The sequence below is a fragment of the Botryllus schlosseri genome, chromosome 3 (assembly GCF_051294905.1).
Source record: "Botryllus schlosseri isolate E-star chromosome 3, Bs_hap1, whole genome shotgun sequence".
NCBI lineage: Eukaryota > Metazoa > Chordata > Ascidiacea > Stolidobranchia > Styelidae > Botryllus > Botryllus schlosseri.
The window spans coordinates 24999172-25024230 of NC_137238.1; the positions used below are offsets into that span (position 1 = coordinate 24999172).

At 40.0% G+C, this 25059-nt stretch overlaps 1 protein-coding gene across 1 annotated transcript; it reads right to left on the bottom strand.

Annotated features, from left to right (window-relative positions):
• Nucleotides 1-1140: 1140 nt before the first annotated feature.
• On the bottom strand, nucleotides 1141-5207 carry LOC145436177 (uncharacterized). Its single transcript, XM_080313520.1, has 4 exons — nucleotides 4981-5207; nucleotides 4572-4685; nucleotides 2026-2223; nucleotides 1141-1360 (listed from the first exon to the last, which is right to left on the bottom strand). Exons 1-4 carry the CDS (start codon nucleotides 5123-5125, stop codon nucleotides 1254-1256), a joined length of 564 nt encoding a protein of 187 aa, XP_080169646.1. The 5' UTR covers nucleotides 5126-5207; the 3' UTR covers nucleotides 1141-1253.
• Between the last annotated feature and the right edge of the window lie 19852 nt (nucleotides 5208-25059).

Here is a 25059-nt window from a genome sequence, read left to right on the forward strand (position 1 = left end):
CAGAACCACTGTGCTAGTGTGCCGCGAACTCTTTTTCATTTTCAAAGTGTGCCGCGAGGTCAAAAAGGTTGGGAACCACTGCTATAGAGGATACATTGCTGACAATCAGATGACATGGGATCATACTTACCTTCGGACGTGTGTTGTGTCTAGGGTTTCTTTTAAAACACCTGGTGTTTTAAGACACTTTATTTAAACATGTTTAAACGGAGATTTTTTAAAAGTGTCTTTTTTCGAACTTCGTATAATTATGTCCTAATTGGATGAACACTTTCGAAAAAAACATCTAGCATGAGTCTATGGACGATTGCACCCAATATAGTCGACCTATACGATGTGGGGTTGCTGGAATCCTCGAAATCTTTGTCTCTTCAACAGTTATAGCAAGTTGATATTGATCATTGATACTGAATCGGTTGGCTGATGATGATGACCTCCGACCGCAAAATTCCGCATAACGATGCAGTCCCGGTTAAAGATAGTTTTGGTCTGTTTATGACTGTGGTGTGGAGCTTTTTTAGTAGGAGGACTCATATTTATCCTTTATTTCCAATTTGCAACGGCAATCCACTGTGCCGTTATAATTAAGAATTCGTTTGGAAAAGAAAAAGAAAAAAATTCTTAAACAATGCCCATGTTTTAAACATGTTTATTTTATTTTATTTTTGTTTTAAATGCAACCGTAGTTATGGACGTCACAAATTCCTTCTGCACAAATATTTTTAAATAAAAAAAAAAACAGCATTCGGTGACACATCAGACACACACCAGTGTGTCACACAGTGAATACGCCCGACATAGAATCGATGAAATCCACTACCTAACAAGTGACTGGAAAAAATGCATATTTGTATTTTAAATCGTACGCCACTCGCAATGGATGAGGCAATATTCGTAAAAGTTGCAATAAGAGATCGAAATTTCTAAAAAAATCTTTATTCACTTGCTTTATTCTATTTTTGAAAGAAACAGAAATTAGTCTGTTCAGTCTAGCTAATTGAAAAGTATAAGATAGTCTGTAAAGTATCATTAGATAGCTACGATGGTGCCTTATTGTGTCGCAAAATACTTTGTTGTAGGCAGATCTACTCCCGATTTCGCATCGTTGCATTCCGCAGAACGAAAAGGAGACAACAAGTGTTCGAAGAGTCACTTGGTTTTATTTTGCAGACTGATTGTACCCCAATTAGAAGAAAATGGATGATATAGAACCAAATGTTGCGTACTGCTCATTAACAGATCCGCAAAGTACATCATTTGCAGCAGTACAAATATCCTAGAAAGTCTCTCGTACTTCCATCCGTCCTTGTTCCCCACGACCGGTGGCCGTGTTTGGGACCGTGGAGCGTGCACGTATTTCCTGCACACAAACGAAAATGCAACGTCAGCTTTTATATACCAGAGTCTTTAAATAATCTAATTGCTAATTATACACATTAATACTGGAATGTATGACAGCGGTACTAAACTGGAGCATTGCTTTACGAACGCCAGGAAATTTCTTGTAATGTATTTTACCAACTTAATGACTTTACGAGCGTGTGTATATTTACGTAGCAAACATATTATCAAGAAATTCACAAGCACACCATCAAAATATGTACAAACACATACACAGACACAAACACAGTTATTCAAATGAAAACTAATTAGGCAAAATATGACGCAATGATGTAATTTGAAGAAAAGGAATGTTGTACAGTGTTCATAGCGGACACAATCAGTTGTGCTGAAACGTGTACGAGCTATATTAAACAATGAAAATGTTAGACATTTAGCAGGAAATATTATTGGAAAATCTTAAAATCGTGTTCTTTAATATGACTACACCATAGTAATATAGTTAATCGTGCAGTTGAATTTATGTAGATTTATTTTTCAAGTATGCACTATTACGTCAAATTTGTTTCTGTTTGAATCTTTGTTCATATGCTTGCCATTATGCCACTGGCGCTGGATAAGGGGTATACGAAAAGTTTGGATTGGCGTGGAAAATGCCTGTTGAAAATACGTATTATATGTTACCGTTTGTGTTTCCAATCTGTATCCATTCGTTGTAATGACCATTGATTGCGACCCATTGGTTATGTTTAATCGCTCCATACACAGGTTTGCCTTTGACACAAATTTCCGAGGCATAACAAAGTCGTCTTCCTTGAAGTCGGCAGTGATCTCTGGATGAATCGTATGTAGCGGTCTGTCCGATGAATCGGTAACTTACGGCTGGAATTGCGATATATGTATAACGGTGACTCCTGTTTTAAACGTCCCGAAGGATAAATAGATCGTATCCGAGAAATAGATTCGGAGGTGATCTTTGCTCACTAATTAAATACTAGTTCTGGAGAGTTATCTAACATATTTTGCGTACTTCCTACAACACCTACTGAGCTGACGTGATTATGTTTCAAGACTATTCCAATTCCATTTGAATAGTTTTTGACAAAAATAATTACCATTTACAATTTCCATTTTAAACGTAGAACGTGGTATTGACATACGCTTGCATCAATTTTATGGGGGAAATTGTCATTTTATAAAATTGACATTGTTAGCCAAAACGCACTATTTTTCATTAATTATATAGTGGACGAGGAAATATGGGGATAATATATCAATGTTTATATTTAAAACAAACCAAACATTGATTACATGATAACATACTCGCGGTCAGAAACATTGATAGGTTTATCACTGTTCATCCTTGATAACCAATTTGTAAAAATTAGGGATAGAAGTCGGTTGTGCCGATTCTTAAAAGAGGATATAAAGTTGAATATGTAAGGAACGATATGTTCTTAGATTTGCTGATTCTACTTCTGGTTTAGCTCCAGGACATACAATGCTGACGGTATCGTGTTGCCTCAAATACGCTTTTACAATATATATATATGATATTAATCTAAAACACTCCTACACATTTCGAGAGCGAATCTACCAAACACACGCACGAATCGGTATCTCGAGTACAGCGCTAAATGTAACAAACTTCGTGAACTTGACAATTCAAAATCACACTCTTTGAAGCAAATTATATCAATTCCGTTTCGGCTTTCCATGATGTTTAGCAATAGAAGCTTTTGAAAATGCGTGGGCCCTGCAATCGGGCTATTGCACTAGCAATAAAATATAAATCATAGTAAACCAATACCATATCATTGTCATCTTGAAACATATTAGGAAAAACGGATGTCAAGACGCTGCAACCTGCAATAATTACATTTTTCTTGCAAATTATCTTTTCTTGAGGCTTTCGCGGACCGCATGCAGCCAGTCAGCCGTAACTCACCCACCCACTCCATCAACAGGGTCATAATTAATTTAGTCGTGACGTGTACTGATTTACCCGCTGTTGAAGCAATTGCAGCGCTTTTGAGTCGGATATACCTGTCTGCATGCGTTATTTGTAACAATTATACCGTTCATTACTAATATTCGAAATATATTCGTGGAACATCGGGGCATGCAGCATGCGGGACCCAAAGCTGAGTTTTCTCTCATCTCGCGACCCAAGCATGACTGCATTTTGATGTCAGTATGCTACCAATTTTCCGGCATCTATGAAATAGAGGCGATCTGCCATTTGAACGCAATCTAGCTCTAAGAAACATGTGTGAAGCACGCGATTTTAAATCGGGTTGTAATATTGTCCTGTGCGGGTTACATTTGTAGCGCAGAGCTCAGATTGTAAAGACGAGACTATTAGGTGCCAACCATTTCGAAGACGGAAGTATCAATGTTGAAGGTTTTGCCAACCAGCCAAGGTTTTATCGCATTCATTCGATGTTTTGGCACCGTATTTTGGCCAGCCAGATGTAGACCAAAACTTCATGTTATCCCGTGTGTCTACGTGGGCGGAAAGGGTGGAGTCGACACACCGTTGCACACCCCCTAACGGTATCCAGCGGCGTTACGCGATGTTATGAATATATTGCTCTTTTCCAATCGCATATAAAGTTGATTGATCACTGTAAATTATGCGTATTCAAAAACATATCGAGTGCAGCAGTTACGGCCACGCTCGTTCCCTCACGCTATACCCTGCCTGAGTATTACCCACGCCAGATAAATTTTTCCGGGAAAACCAATGTCTGAGATATTATGGTTACCCAACACTGTGACCTTGCTCATGAACAAACCAAGCGCAGAAGGACGGCGAATGGCGAAGATTGTTGTGGCAAGGAATTTAGCAATTGATTTGGGCGGTCACGACCCAAATTGACACTCCTAACGATCCATGTTTAGGTCGCGACCCAAACTTTAGGAAACCCTGTGAAGTCGGTATCTCCACATCAGATCCGAGTATACGATGTCTTACAGAAGACCAGAGCGAAAGTTGAACGTATTCGGCATGTTCGAGATGACGAAAAAAAAGTTGGTCTGGTGTAAAATGACTAATATAGTTAAAAGAACATTCAGACTCGAACAACAACAATAAGTGTTCGTAAGCTTTTTTGAATTGGAGAATATAAATCGTATTTTGATGTGCTAAATATATATCAAACAATTTCAATATTGTAATAAATCTGAAGGAAAAACACGATGGAAGGGTCATCAAACGGTATGCTCACCCGGCTCTGTATGCGTTGATGTATCTTTACAGCAATACACATATCCCTTATAGGATCTCGGATGAGTATCTTCCCCCCACGACAGGTTAACTTCCGAGTGCCAACACGAAGTCTCTGTATTTAAAATATATTACAGCCATTTCCTTTGCCCTCATATAATTATTCCTCGATTTTAAGCGTGCAATCTCATATCGAATCGAATCGAAATCCAATTTGGTTTCACGTTGCACAAAATGAAATTTCTTGAATGTTCATATGCTAGCAAACATTTTATCTCTCCAGCGCTAAGTAATACGACTACGATCTAAGTTAAGCAAATGGGATATCCCTACTACGGATGGTGTTAGACTGGGACAATATAGCCTACGTTTAAACGTTAAGTGTAAGGAGCTTTATCAACAATACTTACGAAAATTGTCGCCTATTTGGCCCCACCGACGGCCTGCAACCGCCACCCAATTATTTCCAGGAATTATATCATGGATAAATTGCCTCGCACCGTCAATCCACGGGCACAGTTGATCAATCGTGCAAAGAGCCCGATGTTCGAACATCTCGCAATACCCTTCACTGATATCCCAGTTTATTGTTGGGAGGTAGTAGTACCGCTTTGGTTCTGCGAACAGAAATTCATGTGGTAAATTTCTGTTAGAGTGTGTATTTCACCTCGTGCCCGTATTATCCATTGTGTATCAAAAGTTTGCAGTCACCAGATTAATGATTTATGTTGGCCTTGTTTCAGACTGTTTTAGAAATTATACCTAACAAATGGTTATTCATCGTATCTCAACCAAGCGGGCAGCTACATGTTTCAACTACCGTGCTTAAAAGACTTTCAATGAAAATGTTGGCTTGTATTCGACTTGTTCAGGAAGTTTGAGTACCCTAAAATAAGATAATACTGCTTACAAGGCCGCAATATCAATGAGCCGGCTGTTCGAGTTTGTTCAAGTGAAAATCACCATTGCTCTATAACAGAGGTCTCAAACTCAAATGTGCTCGCGGGCCATTTTCCAGTTTTGACGACGCCGCGGGCCGCAGCATTTATAGGGGTATTCTAAGTTTTTCCAAGTAGGCCTTATTTGCCGGGGATGAATTCTCCTATTGAAAGTGAGCCGATTCAACAGACTGACAGTAAACAAATATCGTCAAATTTGATTGACGTTTGTATCAATTTAGGCCTGGCACGAAAAGAATCATCACATTTATAACTATTTGAATAGAATTGCTGTTGTACTTGATAAATATTAACTATAAGATACAGACACCATATGGGCGGACAAATGTATGATGCCATCATAAAAGCTATCAGGTTATAATTCTCAGCTACTATTAATATTTTGAATCCAACGGACTGATGATAGAGACTGATGTGATATCAAAACATTTTTAAGTTGAGCATTGTAATTCCAATCGAGGATTCGGGTATACTTCTGATAAGTAGGCTATTAATCTCATGGCCAAATATCTTCAAATATAGGAGCAGAAAAAATAGAAATGTAATATAAATATATTAATGAATGTGTCCTAGTGATTGAGATGTCGGAACGCCGAACGGCCCACTGCTGTTAGATCGTTGGAGCGTACCACTACGGTACTCGGTACCTTTAAGTGGCCTTAATAACATGGTTTAGCGACCAAAGATGTAACTAACATATTGCCAATGGTTGCCATAACTATAATTGCTTGGTTAGCGAAATACCAAGCTGCGACCTTCTGATCTATACTAGTCCCCTGATACGCGATGAGTTTGTTACGTCCATGGTTCTAACAAATTTAAGGCATTCGGAGTCACTTCAAATCCACTCGAGTCATTGTCATTTTCCCATCAAGCAGGGCTGTGGAGTCGGATTCGGAGTCTGGCTACTTTTCTCTTGATGAAGTCGGAGTCGGAGTCGTGAAAACTATAATGGCTGGAGTCGGAGTCAGAGTCGTGGGAAAAATACTGACTGGAGTCGGAGTCGGAGTTTGTGAAAATGACCCTGACTTCGACTCAGACTCCAACTTCTCTATCATGAAAACATTAGCTTACAAAGGATTTTCAACAGAATTTTTATGTACCACCAATCACTGTTAATAATAACCATACAGCTCAGGTGCGGCAATTCTGTGGCAGGCAGGCCAAATTTGGCACACGAGAAGGTTTGGTGTGGCCTGCGAGGTAATTCTCAAAATTATTTATAACATCAGGTACTATTGTAAGGCCAACCAAAATTTGATTAGCATGACCGCGAATTTTTATGATGACTGAAACAACAGTTCTGATGCATTGACGTATTCAGGGGCCAGCCACATTTATCCCCGATCTTCGTATATGGCCATAACGTAGAATATAGCAGATTTATTTGACTTGAATTTTTTCTCGGTACTTCGCATGATTCCTTGTCACTAGATTCTTTGCATTCGGTATTGAAGCCCCCTTCTGAAAATTATAAATACATCTTATTAACAGAATTGAGTCGAACTGTATTCGCAATTAGGAGATAACGTGTCGTCCAACATGCAGCTTCGCTTGTGCACTCGCAGCGAGATCGTCAACGACGAAACATCATCATCATCATTGGTTTATTAGCAATTTTATCAGTTCAATACACCACAAAAAATGCGAGACAATGAATAGACAGGAAGATGTCGAAGCGACTTGGATTTGTCAATGGAATCGGACACCCACCTTGGCCTAGGCGTAGTAAGGAGGAGGCATGCACACTGAATGAAAGTAAAGAATACAGTATAGAAAAAGAAAGCGACAAGAAATAGGGCGGCATGTCATGGGAAGCGAGATCGATAGGTCAGTCGTGGTCCGGTAATCTTGAGGATGGACTGTATTTATTTAGTAGTAATTGCTTGTATTTCGACTTGAATGTGGACATGCTCGTCGACTGTCGGATGGCCGGCGGGATACTGTTCCACACATCAGGTCCGGCATATTTGATGGAGCGATGATCTTTTAGGTCGATCATATGATATTTGGACGACGTGGACACGCGTGTGTTGTACTTGTGCGCTTTTGATTCAGAGGTAAAGAAGTCATTGAAATATTCGGGGCAACGACCGCAGTGAAACTGATACATAAACTTGGCGATTTCTAGTTTCCGCATATCTTCTATGTTTAGGACGCCGAATCTCTTCAGCAGCGACTTATTGGATGGGCAGCCAGGCCCCTTTGGGGCCCTAGCTATGATTCGGAGCACTTTATGCTGTAGTTTCTGCAGTGGCTTGAGTGCAGTTTTACTGGCAGCCCCCCAATAGAGGATGCCATAATGTAACTTCGATTGGATTAAGGATTTAAAGAGTATCAGGAGAACCCATGCTGGCATGAAGCGCCCAAGGCTGTAGAACAGGCCGCACTTCGGTGATAATTTAGTTTCTAGGGATTGAATATGACTCTTCCAGGACATGTTCGAGTCCAGTAAAACTCCGAGATATTTGGCATTATCTGTGTTGGAAACGGGCTGACCAGCGATATTAACGGTTAGGTTATTTTTTGAATTGACTGTCAGCAATTGCGATTTCGAGGCGTTTATGCAAAGGTTGTTCTGGGCCGTCCACTCATGGACTTTGGGCATTTGGTCACCAGTCAGGGCATCCAGCTCTGCCGTCGAAGATGCGGAAGAGAGGAGATGAGTATCATCAGCGAACAGTGTGGTGTTCAATGAGGAGGTTTCAAAAATGTCGTTGACATATAAGGTGAAAAGGACCATCCAAGTACTGAGCACTGGGGCACACCACAGGTCCCGGGTGAGGAGAGGACAAGGTGTCTGAGATCGCAACCACTTGTTGGCGTCCAGTGAGGTAACTTTTCATGAGCTCAAGTTGTGGGCCCCGAAGTCCGTAACGCGCCAATTTCGAGATGAGAATTTTATGATCTACGCAGTCAAACGCTTTTTTTAGGTGGAGAAAAATGCTACATCCCACATTTCGCTTCTCTGAGATATCATAGTACTGTTCGGCCACTGTCAGGAGGGCATGAGCGGTTTGGTGTTTGTTTCGGAAGCCAAATTGTTGAGGGGAAATGACAGACATTTTGGCGAGGAATGAGGACAGGCGGGAGAGCAGCAACTTTTCGAATACAATCCCGATGCATGGGAGAACGGATATCGGACGGTAGTTGGTGACATTAGTTCTATCCCCAGCTTTGTGTACAGGGACTACTCTGGCTTTTTTTAGATAGCTTGGGTAGACTCCATTTTCTATCTTGAAGTTGAAAAAATGGGCCATATATTGACCGATATGCAGGCTTATCATTTTTAAAAACCATGATGGGATTTGGTCATAGCCGTCGGCCTTGTGCGATTTCAGTTTGTGGATGGCTACTTCTACTTCGTATTTGGTCGTAGGTTCAAGCACAATTGACTGGGATATCGATCTCACCTCTGACCTGGCCGACACAGGTTTTGTAATAAAAGAAGCAATATTTGGGCCTACGTTACAAAAATATTCATTGAAGTGATTCGCGATGGCCGCCGGGTCTGAAAGTTTGTTTCCGGTATCCGAATTCACAATTTCCGAAACAGACTTATGGCCTTTTTTTCGATGTAGGAGAGAGTTAAGTCTGTTAAGTCTGTTAAGTCTGTTAAGTTATGTGTCTGTTGAAAAATCTCTCATTGTACTTTGCTTTTGCCTTGGAAATGAGATGCACGGTGCGATTCTTGAAACGTCGAAATCTTTCTCGTTCATGTTCTGGGCAGTTCTTGGTGTCTATTCGGTTATGCCACCGGTTACGTTTACGGATAAGTTGAATCAGCTTTGTGGTCATCCACGGATTTCGCTTCAATTTTCTTTGACTTCTCGAAAGGCGCTGTAGAGGTGCAAATTGTTCCAGCAGTGATTTGATAGCAGACATAAACTCTACAAATTTTTCGTCGAAGTTGTTTACCGAGATGTGGGGGATGGCTGATGTTTTAAATTGATTGAATGCGGCATCATCGAGCGCTTCTTCGTCCACTAACTCTCGTCGTCTGCAGAGGTGATATGTTTCGGGGGGTGTCCTTTGTTGTTCTTGTGATAGAAAACCAATATGGTTGTGGTCACTGATTGTTGCCGAAATGACAAATGGAATGATTTCCATGTCGCGCGAGTTGGTATATATGTGGTCGATCAAAGTCTTTGACTTTTCGGTTATGCGTGTAGGCTCGGTGATCATTTGGTAAAGACCGGCGGATTTGGCGGCGTTGGAGTATGCGTTGCCTTTGTGTTTTAGAAGGTTTATATTAATATCTCCCGCAGTGAAACACATCTTTTTGTCGCTGTTGACTTTGTCCAGTGAGCGCTCCAACGCTTTTGCGAATTGGTTCATGTTTTTCGTGAGATGACGGTATAATACCGCCACAAGAAAAGATTTGTGAATTCCAATTGGGTGATCAACTTCCAGCCATAGCTCTTCGCAATCTTTGACATTCAGATCGTAGTCCGTGCAAATTTCGTAAGGAATTTTTTCATCAATGTAAAGACCAACACCTCCGTAAGATTTCTTTGACTTCGGTGCCGGAGTATACTCGAAGTTGTAGCCCGATATATCAACGTTTTGCGTGGGTTTGGTTGAAAAGTTTATTTCTGAAATTGCTACGAGGGTAGGTGACTTCAGGTCAACGATAAGGTCTTTTAACTCATCATGGTGGGAATTAGATTGTAATCCTCTGATATTTGTATGAATCAAACTAATTTGTTTACCCTTCGGGGCTTGCAGAATTGATGCCGTCTCGTTGATCGATATTGAGTTACACTTTCTGATCAGTGGGAAACTATTCTTATTCGACATGATTCCGAGTTGACCCAAATTTCCATGTTAGCTTGTCAGTGAATGGAGAATTGGAGATACTTATGCGTTCGCGCAGTTCGATTCACGTCACGCAACGCTGGCTTAATCCAATTATGTGGGCGAAGAGCGCTACAATAGCGCTACAGTAGCGATTTTACAGTAGCATATATCGAAATATATTAGCACCAAACCTTTGGATGAATAATATCAAGTAGAGTTTCGGTTCAAAATTGCTATGTATTTTGTCCAACGGTTGGCGAAGCTGGGTCCAAATCGGTATTGATTGTCTGACGTTTGGTGAAGTATTGCAGCCAATGGCAAATTTCCCGATGTAGCAACCACAGTTCTGTTCAGTCTTGATATCCTATTTCCAAATGATATATCCAGTTCATCAAACTTTTTGCGTCTTCAACCGATTTCTTGCTGTATCGTTGGTGTATCAATTTGATTGGTGAAAATTCTGTCTATCTGCCATCCCAATAAAACATCAGGTTGTCATCAAAGCCACGCTGCAGACAAGGTGGCAACCCTGTCGCTCAGCCAAAGTCGTGCTGGAGTGCCTGAATCTGTTGGATATAACAGTACCTTGCCAAGGGCATCGACTCTCCACCAAACAGAATCATTTCACACATTTTGACTTCATGCGCGTTAAATTTGTCGTGTGGGCGATGGACCGTGTCTAGGTTGTTTAAAGTATGAGTCGCGATTCCAGCAGGGATCGAAAGGGTCTGATTTTTAGGTCGCGACCGTACCAGCGCGAACGTTTATTGTGTATGTAACATGTGCTAAGTTTCATGCAACAACACAGTTCTTATTCACGCTTCGCTTAAAATCCTGTGGGTCATTTATAAATGTCAAGTGCACTGTGTTTGATACTACAAACTATAAGCGCAACGCGCAGAAGATTGGTTATACATTAACATACCTCCATTAGGACGTATAATTACTGGCCCTAAATTTTGGGAGACACCACCTACATCAGGTCTACCGCTATATCTCATCACGTGGCTTTGAAAGACCAATAAATATTAGTAATGTAAGCAAGCACATATGTTATTGACAAAATACATTAATGAACTTCATAAAATTTCGAACTTTGTTATCTAGGGTTGTCATGCTACTCTGATTTAACGTTTACTCATCCGGTCGCATCCCAGTGGAGAGTCGTCATTACATCTGGACGACAAATAAACATCGCAAATTGACTAAATGGGAACTTCGCACCGCGCATAGCCCTCGTATCGTTCTGTGCTATCACCGATTTCTTGAGATACACCTTGCGTGTAAGCTTTTCTAATTATTGAAGCAGAGAATTTCAGCAAACTTACTATGTATACACTAACATCGCGAGTATAAATGTCAGAAAAGGGAACTGGGATTCGGCTTCTGTTCGCCCAATGCAGGAAAACTTACTCAACATCTTAAATGAATTTCGTCGCTAATATTGATAGTTCTCCATATTACTGTCAACAATTTATCAATTCTGATCCATTGACGGTAATAGGTAAAGCTAATAGAGGGGTGTCTTCAAAAAAAAATTGGCCACAAAAATAATGATGATGCGTCTTTCGTTATTTTTTTAATCAGTTTGTTGCATGTTTTCATTGCTTGAAATCCCAACAGGATTGTCTTGAATATGTCATGAAAATATTTTGAAATCACCCAAACCAACCAGAGATACTTCCATTTGGGAGACGCACATGTTTCTAATTTGGTATATCTTTATGGGGCGCATCATTTCCCTCTGCACTTCGCATTTGTACGATGTGGCTCAGATTGCAAGGAAAATAATGTTATATATCCCAGAAACACAGTAAGCGCAAAAATATGAGGACTAATTAAACGATGACAACATCGGGAACCCATTCGTAAATTAAAATAGAACAGCATATTAACGGTCACCGATACACGCTAATCTAATTATGTACAGAGCTGGATCAATTGTAATTCGTAATTGAGCTGAATGTAATTGATCACATTTTTCATGTAATTGTAATTGAAGCAGTTCTATTGTGTGTAATTGTAATTGTAATTTGATACAAGTTTTGCCTAATTACAATTTCAATTACATTGTTATTGAAACCTGCCAATCACAACATAAAATAAATAGCCCATGTACTAGGGTGGTCCTTAAAAAACGAATTTTGGATAGTTGTTGATCTGAACCTGTCAAAATGTTCCTCCAAAACGCCCTGCGTAAAATTTTATTGGGATTCATCGATGTTTAGAGGTGGCTCAATGGATCCGGAATTCTACCCCATAGTAGGTATAGAGCACATGTGATCACTTCATAGTTGCTATTGGGTCAACGTTTGAGAGCCTGGAATACCTCGTCTGGGTAATAGGTGATCAATTGCAGGGCTGCCATAATAACCAATATCATTTTATTTTGCCAATCAAGCTCTGCCTTGGGGTTTTGGAGCACATTTATGCGGAGGTCGGCAACAACCCCAATTGCAAACTGCAGTTGCTCATCATTTTTCGTGATATGGCCATAAACATCCTCGATCATTGCGTGGAACGTTCTGTGTGGTAGTTGGAGACAAACAATGTGAGTGTGAAGCTTTTGGCAGCAATACAACTAGGCTGCTCATTCTACTGTGCTGCCAGATATTCAAGAGAACGACCGGAAAGACTCAAGTCTTCGTAAAATAAGTGTTGTATTATTTGTTAATTTAAATCTTCTCTGAATGCTTTTGGAGTTAATTATCACACACTCTAATAGCTATTCTTCCACTTTCGTCACTTTTATAGCAACAACTATCTTATCCTTGGTGACCGTGTCTAGATCGTCATCAAACAACGCCACACCAATGAACCCCGCAGACGGAAACCACAGTCGCCAAACTATATTCCGCACTGTAGCTTTAGATATGTCTAAAATATTCGCATGGTACTTCTGCTGCAGCTTCAGAAGCTTAAAACCTTCATATCAATGTTGGTTGTTGCCCGTGTTTCAACGCGGATGCGAAATAGGATATGCACACGCACAGTTCCCGCAACCCTCGATGCTAGCTGCATAACTGCCTAAACCACGAACGAAACATCCAGATCTTGGAATATTCAGATCACTTTCGCCATCCATAGGTGTTGGTGCTTGGTTCCGGGAGTTTCAAAGTGGATGCCTCGAAAAGGGACAGCGCAATTAAAAATAAGGGCCAGCTCCAGTAGATCTCTGTAATGGTCTCTCGTCTCAGTGACTTTCACAGTTGTCTCCAATACCTTTGCTATCTCATTTGTCATGTCAGTCACAGCATCGGATGTATATTGATCAGTTGACGAGTCCTCAAATGTAGTGTGGTCAATACGACGTCATCTTCCTTTGAAGTAGCCTACTTGTAAAAGAGAAAATCAGGAGCAGATGAAGTTACCAGGTCTTCCGAAAAGACTGATGCAGGCAGGCCAAGCATCTTCTCTAAAATATGCCAGTTTTTAATGCCCCTCGGCATCGAAGCATACCCCCTGGATCTTTTTGTTTGAATCTCCGTATTTCAGAAGATAGCCTCAGCTTGTGCTTTTCATATCCTATATCTTGATGATAACTTTGGGAATTAGTATTAGCAGTGATTGACCAGTATTTGTCACCAGCATAGGCAGCCCGTCAACAGTCTCCATTCCAGTGACATCCGGGATTAGTTTGCCATCCCCTTGCACAATGAGTGGAAACTGTGGGTCTAACTAATATTTAATTTATTCTGAGATGATTTTACTATTAACTGTTGAAGGAACTATTAAAGCGAGTAATTATGAACTTGAAAAACATTCGGTAGAACACTTCATTCAACTTGATGACGAAAAAATCACTAATTATTTTAAGAAATTCGCGCCTTTCAGATGTTTTTCTTGAATACCAGGATGCTTAGAAAAAGAAGCAACCTAGTTTCATTGCCGCAAACACTTTTATCAGCACATTGGCTGTCACCAGCTTCCAGACTTAACGTTCCATACCCTTTTTCTTGTCATATCACAAAGAATAAGGTGCAACTGCATTTGCATTTAGCGTTTTTGCTGACCAACGCGAAAAAGCTTCATAACACCATGAAGCTGACCTTACTTGGCAATGGCAATTGCTATTGGTCATCATGACACCCCAACCCCTGAACAGCTAATATCTACGCGACGGAATCCAGGCTTAAACGTTGATCGGCGAGCAGCCATAGAAGTGACTATATATGCTTTATACTGCAAAAGGGTGGAATTTTCGATCATTGAGCAACCTCTGAACAGTAATGAATATCAATAAGATTTCACACAGTTTTTTTTGCCAGAAGGCAGCGTCAGACAACCAACTTTCCAAAAGTCGTTTTTAAGGACCACCCTAATGTACATGGGTGTTCCATTCAGATAATTCAGCTCTGCTAAACTGTTTCCCATTCTTCAGCAGCAACGGAAAACTAAGTAAATTACAATATTGGCTAGAGGGGGCGCGCCTCCCTTGAGAGGCGTGAAAGCATATGAAGAGGGGGGCGCAGCTCTGGTAAAATGATTTTTATTTGCGTTCGATGCGATTTACTTCCATTTCATAGTTATTGCTCTGTGTATAGAACGAATTTCATATTGGAGAATTCTCTCATCAACAGTCATAACCTTCCATGCCATCAAACTATCTGTTAGGATTGCAATATTCTGGTTTCATTGTGTGATATGACGGTAAGCAGAGCACGAAATATTTCACTGTCATAAATAGGGGCGTGTCTAAAAAACTATGAGAACCACTGGGCTTAACTAAATCCCAATATTTCAAACATGGATGAACAGGAAATTAGCTCATCTGAAGCCTGTGCCGAGCCATTTCCCACACCACGGTATGACCAGTACGGAGGCTTGCTGCAACAATTGCAGAAAGAAATTCAAGTTTTCGACAAAGGCTTCATCAAACTTGATCACGCATTTGTAAAGATGTTATCTGAAATCCTACCTCCAATCTTGGGCAAATTTACAGGGCCAGTAACTATGCTCACCCTAATCTTCATCTCATCAAATCCAATCCAACAGTTTTTGAGCGAGTAAAAATGTAAATGCGAACCGAAAATTTGTAATTCGTAGTTATCAGGAGCTTTTTTCCTTTTGCATTCATTTAAATTTTACACACCTTATCGGTATATTCCTTATCGCTGACGCATTACCAATTACATTTCATTTGCCTCACTCAGCTCTGAGTATTCGATTGATTACATTTCATCGCCTGTCTTGTAGCTTATTCGCTGTTAGTCGTTGCCAGTCGCTCAAACTTTTGGTTGTTAATAGTCGTTCAATTTTTTTTTCTGTATTTCTATTTTTCGGTATCATGATTGGGAATAGTCGGAATACGTTCGAGTTGTTTTTAATTAAACGGTATTCTGTGTATCATGAATGAAACATGGATAGCTTGATATTGTGGCTAAGTACGTCGCTACAGTTGTCAAAGAGCACCATTCCACCGAATTATTTACTCGTTTAACAGTAATTGCAATTGTAATTGTAATAATTACATTTTTAACAGTAATTGTAATTGTAATTGAACTGGATTAATGTAATAGATCCTAATCTGATGTACATACAACCGCACAATTATTGTTTACGGCAGCATGCCCTATCTTAATCGAAATAAGGATGAGCAAGACTGCAATGTATAGGAAATGCTTAATATTAATCAGGGCTTGAGATTCCCGAGGAGAGGTGGTCAGGAGCGAAGTACTTTTATCTTTTCAAGTAATCAAGTAATTCCCCTCCATTTCTACAACTTACTCAAGTACAAATATTTTTTTTCGCTAGTTCTACTTGTACTTCATAATATTTTGTGATTTACGTACTTTTCTCCATTTACAGTATGTGAAGTAGACGAATTATATTCTTCCAATGAGAGAGAGAGAGAGAGAGAGAGAGAGAGAGGGAATGAGACGAACAAATTTAGGGACTTTTTTCGTGAAATACCGTCAATAATTTACCTATCATAAAAGTCAAGGACAGTTTTGAATTTTCGTCGTGCTTCGCGCAAAATAGATATTGAGTGACAAATAGGTTTTAAGGAAAGTGTTGGTCACTATCTTTCAAGCAACATACCTGTATCTACAGAATTTGAAGGGATCGAAACCGCGTCAGCTAATATGCGGATAGATTATTATGCGACCGAGTCATAACTTTCAATGCGACACCTTACACCTATAGGAACTTCAATCTTTAGATACTAGAAATCCGCTTCGGGCAGCCGTATTTATTATCTTTAAAATTGTATTCGCTTGCTCCTTTTCCTAGCACCGACTGTGTAGCATGGATCCAATAAGCTCGGTTTGTAACCATACGGAGCAGCTACTCGATATACATACCCCATGGATAGATATTACCATCCTAATGCTCAAATCTGCCTCCTGCTGCATAAGCGCGAAGCAAAACAACAACAGTGCCGTAAAGTATATTTAGAGCGTGAAGGCACGTGATGCTCGCGAGTGTCGCATTTACCTTAGTTATCTATAGTATTAGCCAACGTCTGTCCACCCGGGCACTGGGAAACTCGGACACTGCTTTGATAGCCCTCGGCAATTATGTGTTTGCTGGGCATCTTTAAGCGGGCGTACGGTCTTGTATATGGCACGTAGGGAATCCGAGTATTGTAAGTAACTCGCAACATAAGAAGAATACTTACAAGCGACGGTTATAGAGACGCTAAAGTACAATTTAAAGCTATAACATTGACTCCCCCTAAAATTATCTTATTCGAATCAATTATTTGAAGCTTTGAATCAACATCATGTGTGTACGACGTAGTTCCTTCATAACATCGGCTGACCACTATATAAAATTTGATCTCCGCGTCACTGCCGGAGCGTGAAGTTGCTGTGGAAACCTTTTTTTCGTTTTGCCCATCAATTTGAGACCACATCATTTTTAGAGCGCAGTGCCCCTTTAATAATAATTGTTGATAACCCTACTTGCATTTGGTCGTTTTCCGAACAGTGGATTTCGGTTAGGTTTTTGACAAAAAAAAACATGTTCATATACCCATTAGGGTATACTGATAACATTTTGAAACTTGGCACTTTTGGAATATTAATTTCCGCGACAATGGCGTTTCAAAAACATTGCGTTTTGCAAATCAATGAGATCTTCTGCTGTAAAACGGTTGCTCGTTTGGTTGATTCACGGCTGCTATGGCATTCCTTGATTTGATTGCTTGATTTATGGCTTCTGCGGGATTGAATATACCCACTTATATTATTTGCTCGCAGCAAATCTTGAAAAGTATATTGTTGACGAGGGTATGAATTACAGAAAATTTGCTCATGATATGCGGCATGATTTCCAGTTTATTAGTTGATTTGAAACGAATCAAATAATCACCTATCGAAGAGGTTTGACAGCCTTTTTAGTCGCACCTGTGGCCTTATGTTGGATATTATATACAGTGTATTTCCAAAATCCCAGAAAGGTTTGTGGCACACTTGAGTATACGTGGGGGTGTACTGGTGTGCCGCGGCACACAGTTTGGGAATGACTGCTCTAGAGTTTTGAAATTGCTGGAAGGCTAAATATGTATCAGGGTAGATAACCGGGACCGCGGCCTTATTGGTATCGGCTCAAAAATCCGATATTGGCCAGTATCCCGATGAAAGGAAGAAAGTCAGGACGCCCACGAATACAAAGACAAAAAGTCATAGTTGTATTTCGGAAGCTTCGAGGCGGTGCTTTAACGACCATCCGCTAACTGATGGACTTGCATGATAGAAGTTTCCAAGCTGTGGTCGTCAATAGTAAAAAGGCCGAACAGAATACTGCTGGTGTAGTTCGATGTCAAAAGAATTTGACACGAACATCCGACTTGATTCGTTAAATCGTTCCAAAATATTATTAAGGATTAGAACGGGTGGAACTGGGTAATCGGTAAAGGGCTGTGTTATTGTTACGTTGGGTAGTGTCATTGTGTTACCTCTCGATTGTCCGGTGTGTTTGGATCGTTTCAAGGAAGTTAACAGCACACCGTCTGTTTGAGACCCTGCCTGTAGAATATCGTCCAAGATAACAAATAGCTATTTCTTCTATAGGTAGCAGCATCAATAACACAGCTTCGGAGTGCAAAGGTTTAAAGTCGAGGCACTACAAATCGAATACCGAAATAAAAGTCGTGTATTTATTAAAATGACAAATTCGAACATAGGCAGTTAGGCAGTCGACTTTATGCCGAAAATAGTTCTTTACTCACGACTTCTGCGGTAGGTCACTCGCTTATATATTTAATGTTAGCATCGGCCGTAGCTAGAAAGAACAATTTTCCAAAATCCATTTTCTTATGATGTATAATTGCATATAGTCTCATCCGAATCGTCACTCTGGTTAATATTCTTGAAGTAGCTGTCAGAGGAAGCAAATTAGTTGTAATCACTACTAAGTAGAGCAATTTTTTATACGTCAAAAAAGTCAAAATTTTGTCAAAATTGTAGCGTTACAAACTCAAAATATTTTTGCAGCCTGCATTTCGTTTGTATGGTAGATTTCACACTGTCGGTGAGCTTATCATTTTACATTTTACAGCGTGTAGACTTCTTAATAGACCTACCGTTGTAGACGGTCATTATCTGCTCATTGTGAATCATAAACATATGAATGATACAAATAGGTTGACATGGTGATATGCTCAGCGTACTACAATATCCCAACTGAAGCATGACTGCGTGTACATTGCATGGTTCTCATGCCAAGAAGCGCATGGTGAAAAATTGTGATTTAGACACCATCGTCAGAATGAAGCAAGATGGTGTGTCACCAGTGATCATGATCGTGATCATGATCGTGATCCGCATCTCAGATCTTCGCATAAGCGATGACTTAAAAGCCTTGAAAAGGGCGCGGCTACAAGCTAACTGTTCTACAGAATCAAAAATAAAGAATATCGGCCGGTTGTAAATGACCATTGTTGTCGACAAACACCATGAACCCCACAGAATATACAACAGGTCTCCGGGCAGCCAAATGTCCATTTTATAGCTCTGGACGTATCTGGATGGAGGGCCTATACTGGCGCGACCACTTGGATTGCTGCATTGATTTTGATACTATTTTGCTATTTTGACACGATTCTTGTCCTCTAAGGTTTTACTCAACCCTGAAATCTTTTGACCAATGTTATTTTTATTGAATACGCGAGTGTCGAGTAGCTTAGTGGTAAATGATCCAACTCTTTAATTTGTGTGTTCAAGTGGACATAGGTGACCTCACATTATCTATCTAAAGTGTCGGAGCTTTATTCATAATCTACTGAGAGACTTTTCATCGTCATCCGATCCGGCTAAGCATTATGATACCAAATTCTAAAAGAATAGAGGGCCATGCTATACGTCACGAATGTTATATTGTTATATAGGGCTGCTGGTGTAAAATGAGCATTGATATCGAGACACCATGAATAGAAAAATGACACTGAGTACAATAGTAGAATGGATTTCCTTAGTCAAAGAGTATACTGGCGATTCAGAATGACAAACTGAGCAAAAAGTTATCTCGTGACAATGAAAGGTATGGATATTGCGATGGAAATAACCCGGAAGTGTGGTAAAGGCACCGTAACAGTCAACTCCGACACCACGTTCCAGAATAATTATTGGTAAAATGATGGTTTTTATAATATATTTGAGACCATCGTTGAACTGATGTATTGCATATATAAATGTGCGAAGCCGGTTTCCGCTGTTTCTTTGATAGTAACCATATTTACTATTAATATCATCCCAACTGCTCACTTGAATACGGTTTCATTTTGAGCTTGACAATTGCTGTTCATTTGTCACCCGTAAGGCGATTTTTTAAACTTAGAAACCGGAAGATTTTCACCTACAAAATCAAAATTTTGACATTTAATGACCTAAAAAAAACTAATTTTGACCTCACGTATGCAAAATATTTGTTTTTCACGCATAATGTCAACGTTTTACTACTTGTCTTCATTTCTGGTTGAAACTGCTAGATCTTACGAAGTAGCTCGGTCTGAAAAAACGTTTTTGACATAAAAAGTGACTCATTTTTACATGAAAACAACTTGTATTTCAACGAAATTTAACCCTATGAAGAATTCCAATAGTTACATACATCACGCAATAAGGTAGAAATGTTTAAAATTTGTTGTGGCGCAACGAAAGATATACTTTCCTACATTCTCTGGTAGAAAGTGCCTGTCCTTATACCAAGTAGCATACTAAGAATGGAGAAAGAACGTTGAACAGCAGAAATTGTTGGCTTACAACCCTGAAGTTGTGCGTGCACCGCTGGGGACACATCGTGTTGCTTCATTCTGACAATGTTGTCTACCTACATCACAATTTTTCATCATGCGCTTCACGGTATAAGAACCATGGAATGCCCAAGCAGTTTTGATTCAGTTAGAACATTGCGGTATGCTGACCGTAACACCATGGCAGCCTGTTACTTTTCATTAAGTGTACATGTCTCCTGTTTTACATCGCCTTGGCGAGGTGGATGTCTGATTTCGAAGGCTACTCCAAGTCGTTTCGACACCATCTCATCTTTCATTGTAGCGCAGTCTTGTGGTATATTGAAATGATGAAAATTGAAGCAATAAATTGAATTGAATTGACCATTTTTGATTCCCAATGAGCAGACAATGGGCCCTCTACAACGGTAGGCCAATAAAGTAGGCTACAAGCTGAAAAATATAAAATGATGAGTTCGCCGACAGTGTAAAATTTCCAATACAAACGAAATGCAGTGGCGAAAACAATTTTGATAATTTTGTGACCTATCGCTACAATTTTGACAAAATTTTGACTTATTCTGACATGTCAAAAAAATCCCCCTAGTCATCAGTATTGATGGTGGCTCTCTGTTGGTAGTACACCACTTCGCCTGCTGTTGAACGGGTCGCAGGGAAATTCCGCTGTGTATATTGAACTGATACTAACAAGTATCAAGAGTAGAACGGAAGCCGCAGAGAATGGCATATAATTGGGACATCATTAATTACAGTCGAGAACGCTTAATTCGGACACTTTGCCCCCGATCACTCAAGTTATGCGGAAAATCATTGAGGTGGACATTCAGCATATTCGTGGCTACCCAATGGCCAAGCATTTTTGTGGCCTGCCACAAATATTCCGTGGTCGTCCGTGAAAAGTATTTATCATGGCTGACCATGAAATGTCGTTATTGGCCGGCCATGAATGAATTTCATGGAGGTCGTAACGTATCAAGTATGCTACAAGCATTGATGATCAGTAGTCTAATGTCCGTGATCCAATCGTGGTCAAATATATGTTCTGTTATTGGATGACAGTTGATAGCACTAGGTGAGAGTGAAAATATTTTGTTCAGTCACTTTAGTGCAGGGGTGGGCAAACTTTTGAGCTCGCGGGCCGCACTGGATAAAATTGGGATTATAAACTAAAACGCAATATCGGCATTTGATTATATAGTGAGGACATGGAAATAATATGTGTGATTATTAAAAGCAAACCAAACATTTCTTTGATGATACCGTACACGCGTCTGAATCATAGTGGCGAGATCTGTTCCTAGATTTACTGATGCCACTTTGGGTTCAGTTCCAGGACACACAATGCTGATAGCACCATAGCCATGTTGGCGTCAAACACTCTTCTAGTATGTGTAGATAAGATATAAATAATAAATACCCTTGTTCTCTGCATCGAACGAATCTACCTAAGACACGCGCGAATCGATTTTGATAAGCACATCACTATAATAGTTAAAACTGGAGTGGCGTCAATCTCGTTTAGGATTTCTGTGATTTTTGGCGGTTGAAATCTTTCAAGCTGCGTGTTCTTTGAGATGTTCGCACCAGAAATTAAACATAAAAAAATAACATAGGACATATTTACCTTAGAACTGTGGTTCTCAAGCTTTTTAATACATACCCCCCTTGTGATGGCGGAAGATTTCGCCCCACTCCTTATCGTCATATCACAAAACGCAACCAGGATGCTAGCAACCCTAACGGATAGTTTGATGGCATGGAAGGTTACGACTATGGATATAAGATTTTTAGATATGAAATTCAGTCTAAATACAGAGCAAAAATTATGAACTGTGTGTAAATCGCGCAGAGCGCGACAAATTTTTTCAGTTGACCTCAGCTTCGCGCCCCCTTCAGATGCTTTCACGCCCTCAAGGGGGGGGGGGGGCACTTTGAGAACCACTGTCTTAGAATTATCATGGTGAAATATACTAAGAAAAAGTTTATTCAAGTCCCTGCAATAATTCGATATTTAGTATACGCATTTAATCAATACTTTTAATAAGTTTCTTTAGACTCTCGCGGGCCGCACATAACGGTGTTGCGGGCCGCATGCGGCCCACGCGCCGTAGTTTGCCCACCCCTGCTTTAGTGTATGAGAAATTCTTACAAAATATCAGATTACCGATGCAATGAAACACTAGGAAGAAGTCTGGAAAAAGGCATGTGCTATTATTGAAACCGACAAATACGTAGCATAGCGAGAAGAAAAAGGTAAATGTTTCGCACCCTGCATTGAAGAATTGGTCCTGCAAAGTTTTGCTCTGACAAGCTCAAATTGAATAATATCAAAATGAATTCGAAAATATTCGACTACCACTCGTTAGTGGTAGTCGTCTGCAACATAGTAGCGAATTAGTAACAACATTGTAGCCTACACCCAGTGTTGGAATGACTCGAGTCACCTTTTTCGTGTGAATTGAATTGACTTGACTCGAGTCACTGTGCAAAATTGTCTTGATTTGACTTGACTCGGCGTTACAGAAATGCGGATTGACTCGTGACTTACAGTAAAATTTACGAGTCAATTTCAAGTCATCAATTACCGATTTTGATAAAAATGACTGAATTTGTATATATTAGGTTTTTATTCGCGAAGCGCTCGTGTGACCTGTGAGAGTGAGCAATCTCTCAATAGTTGTTCGTTTAATTGAGCCCCCATTGTTCTAGCAAAAAAATTACCACAAACGAAGTGATCGGAGCCTACAGATTATGTTGTCGTAAACTAGTAGTAACGTAATATCTAGTGGAAAAAATAGCCTATTTATCTCTGTTCTATTGGCAGTTCATTGTGAGCGGTGCTCATCTTATGGTTTCCCGTAATAAAATTAGGAAATATGGAGATACTAAATCGCACGAAGAAAAAATTTAGGTTGAATTCATCAGCCCCTTCGTCCCCTATGCTACGCCAATGTATACCCCTACTTATACGTAATTTAGCAGATTTGCACATGCGTGAGCAATACGACGCTTTTTAGGCATGTTTATTTAATTCTATATTCTTACCTCGATTCAAAATAAAGGCGACTTTCAAACAACTATGAAAATGCAATTACGTAATTATGCCTCTTTCTTCAAAAAATCAACTTGACTCTTGACTTGACTTGACTAGGCTTGACTCAAGTCACTTACAAAAATCAACTGACTTGACTTGACTCGAGTTACCTTCAAAAATTGATTGACTCGACTTGACTCGAGTCAACATGTGTAATGGCTCGAGATGACTCGTGACTCGAAGGTAGTGACTTGATCCCAACACTGCCCACACCAAAATATGGTAAAATCTCTAGAAGTCCCACAAAAGATGTGAAGTTCGCGTGAAATGCGAACCACAGTAAGGAATTGTTTCTAATTTTTTAATTCTGTTGAATGTTTAAGTTGAATTATGGATAACCTCAGATTGATATTGTGGACCAGTGGCTCTCAACCTTATTTTAGACACGGCCCCCCTTTGTGATAGTGAAAAATTTTACGGCCCCTATTCGTCTTATCACAAAATCCAACCGGGATGCTAGCAACCCCAAGGGATTGTTCGATGGCATGGGAGGTTGACTGTTAATAGGAAAATTGAAAATATTATTTCGATCGATATGTATATAAACACGTGTGAATTAGAGGTAGAAAACTTTTTTCAGGTTACTGCTTCTTCGCGCCTCCTTCAGATGCTTTCACGTCCCTCAATGGGGGCGCGCTCCGCAGGTTGAGAACCACTGTTGTAGACCATCGTGATTCCTATTAAACAAAAATACACTTATCCTTGACACATGTTGGTGTTTACTTCAGCAGCGGCTTAACAGGCATGCGTAAAGTCATTGAAACCCTCAATACACACACGATTTATGATATTTATTTCCTCTTTAGTTCTCCCTATGGAACTAATTGTGCAAAATTAGTTAAAATAAGTAAATTTTACCTTCGACATCCACATGGGTGAGTCTAGATCTTATTTTCAATGTTGATGATGGCCTAAACTGATCAAATATTCGATTTTATTAACTGCAGGGCAGGGCAACAGAAAACCCATGACATATGTAGCCAACGGATTTCATAGAGATATCCAGGCATGCGTAAGATCAAATAGGATTGAGATATATGAGGAAGAGATGGGAATCGAAGCAAAGGTCGGCGGGAGTGGTGTTCCGGTCGAAGCGGGAGCAGCGTATAATAATCGTAAGCATCTACAAATTCGCAATAATCAACATATATTCTATTCCGATTTTACTATACTTTGTCATTTAAATTTAAATTCCACGATTTTTGTGATCAGGTCAAAAGAAAAAGTATGTGACGCAAGATCCTGGATTTGCAACCATAAAGCCTGGTTCTCATTTCGGATTTGCCGAGTCAGGTGTTGACGGACGTGTCTTCGTAACAATACAAATCGCGTCAGACATCCCACATTCCAACGTTCAAGTGCATAACAACTCGAGTGTACTCATTGATAAGGAGGGATCTCTAAGAAACGTCAAGGATAACAAGATATGGACTGATAC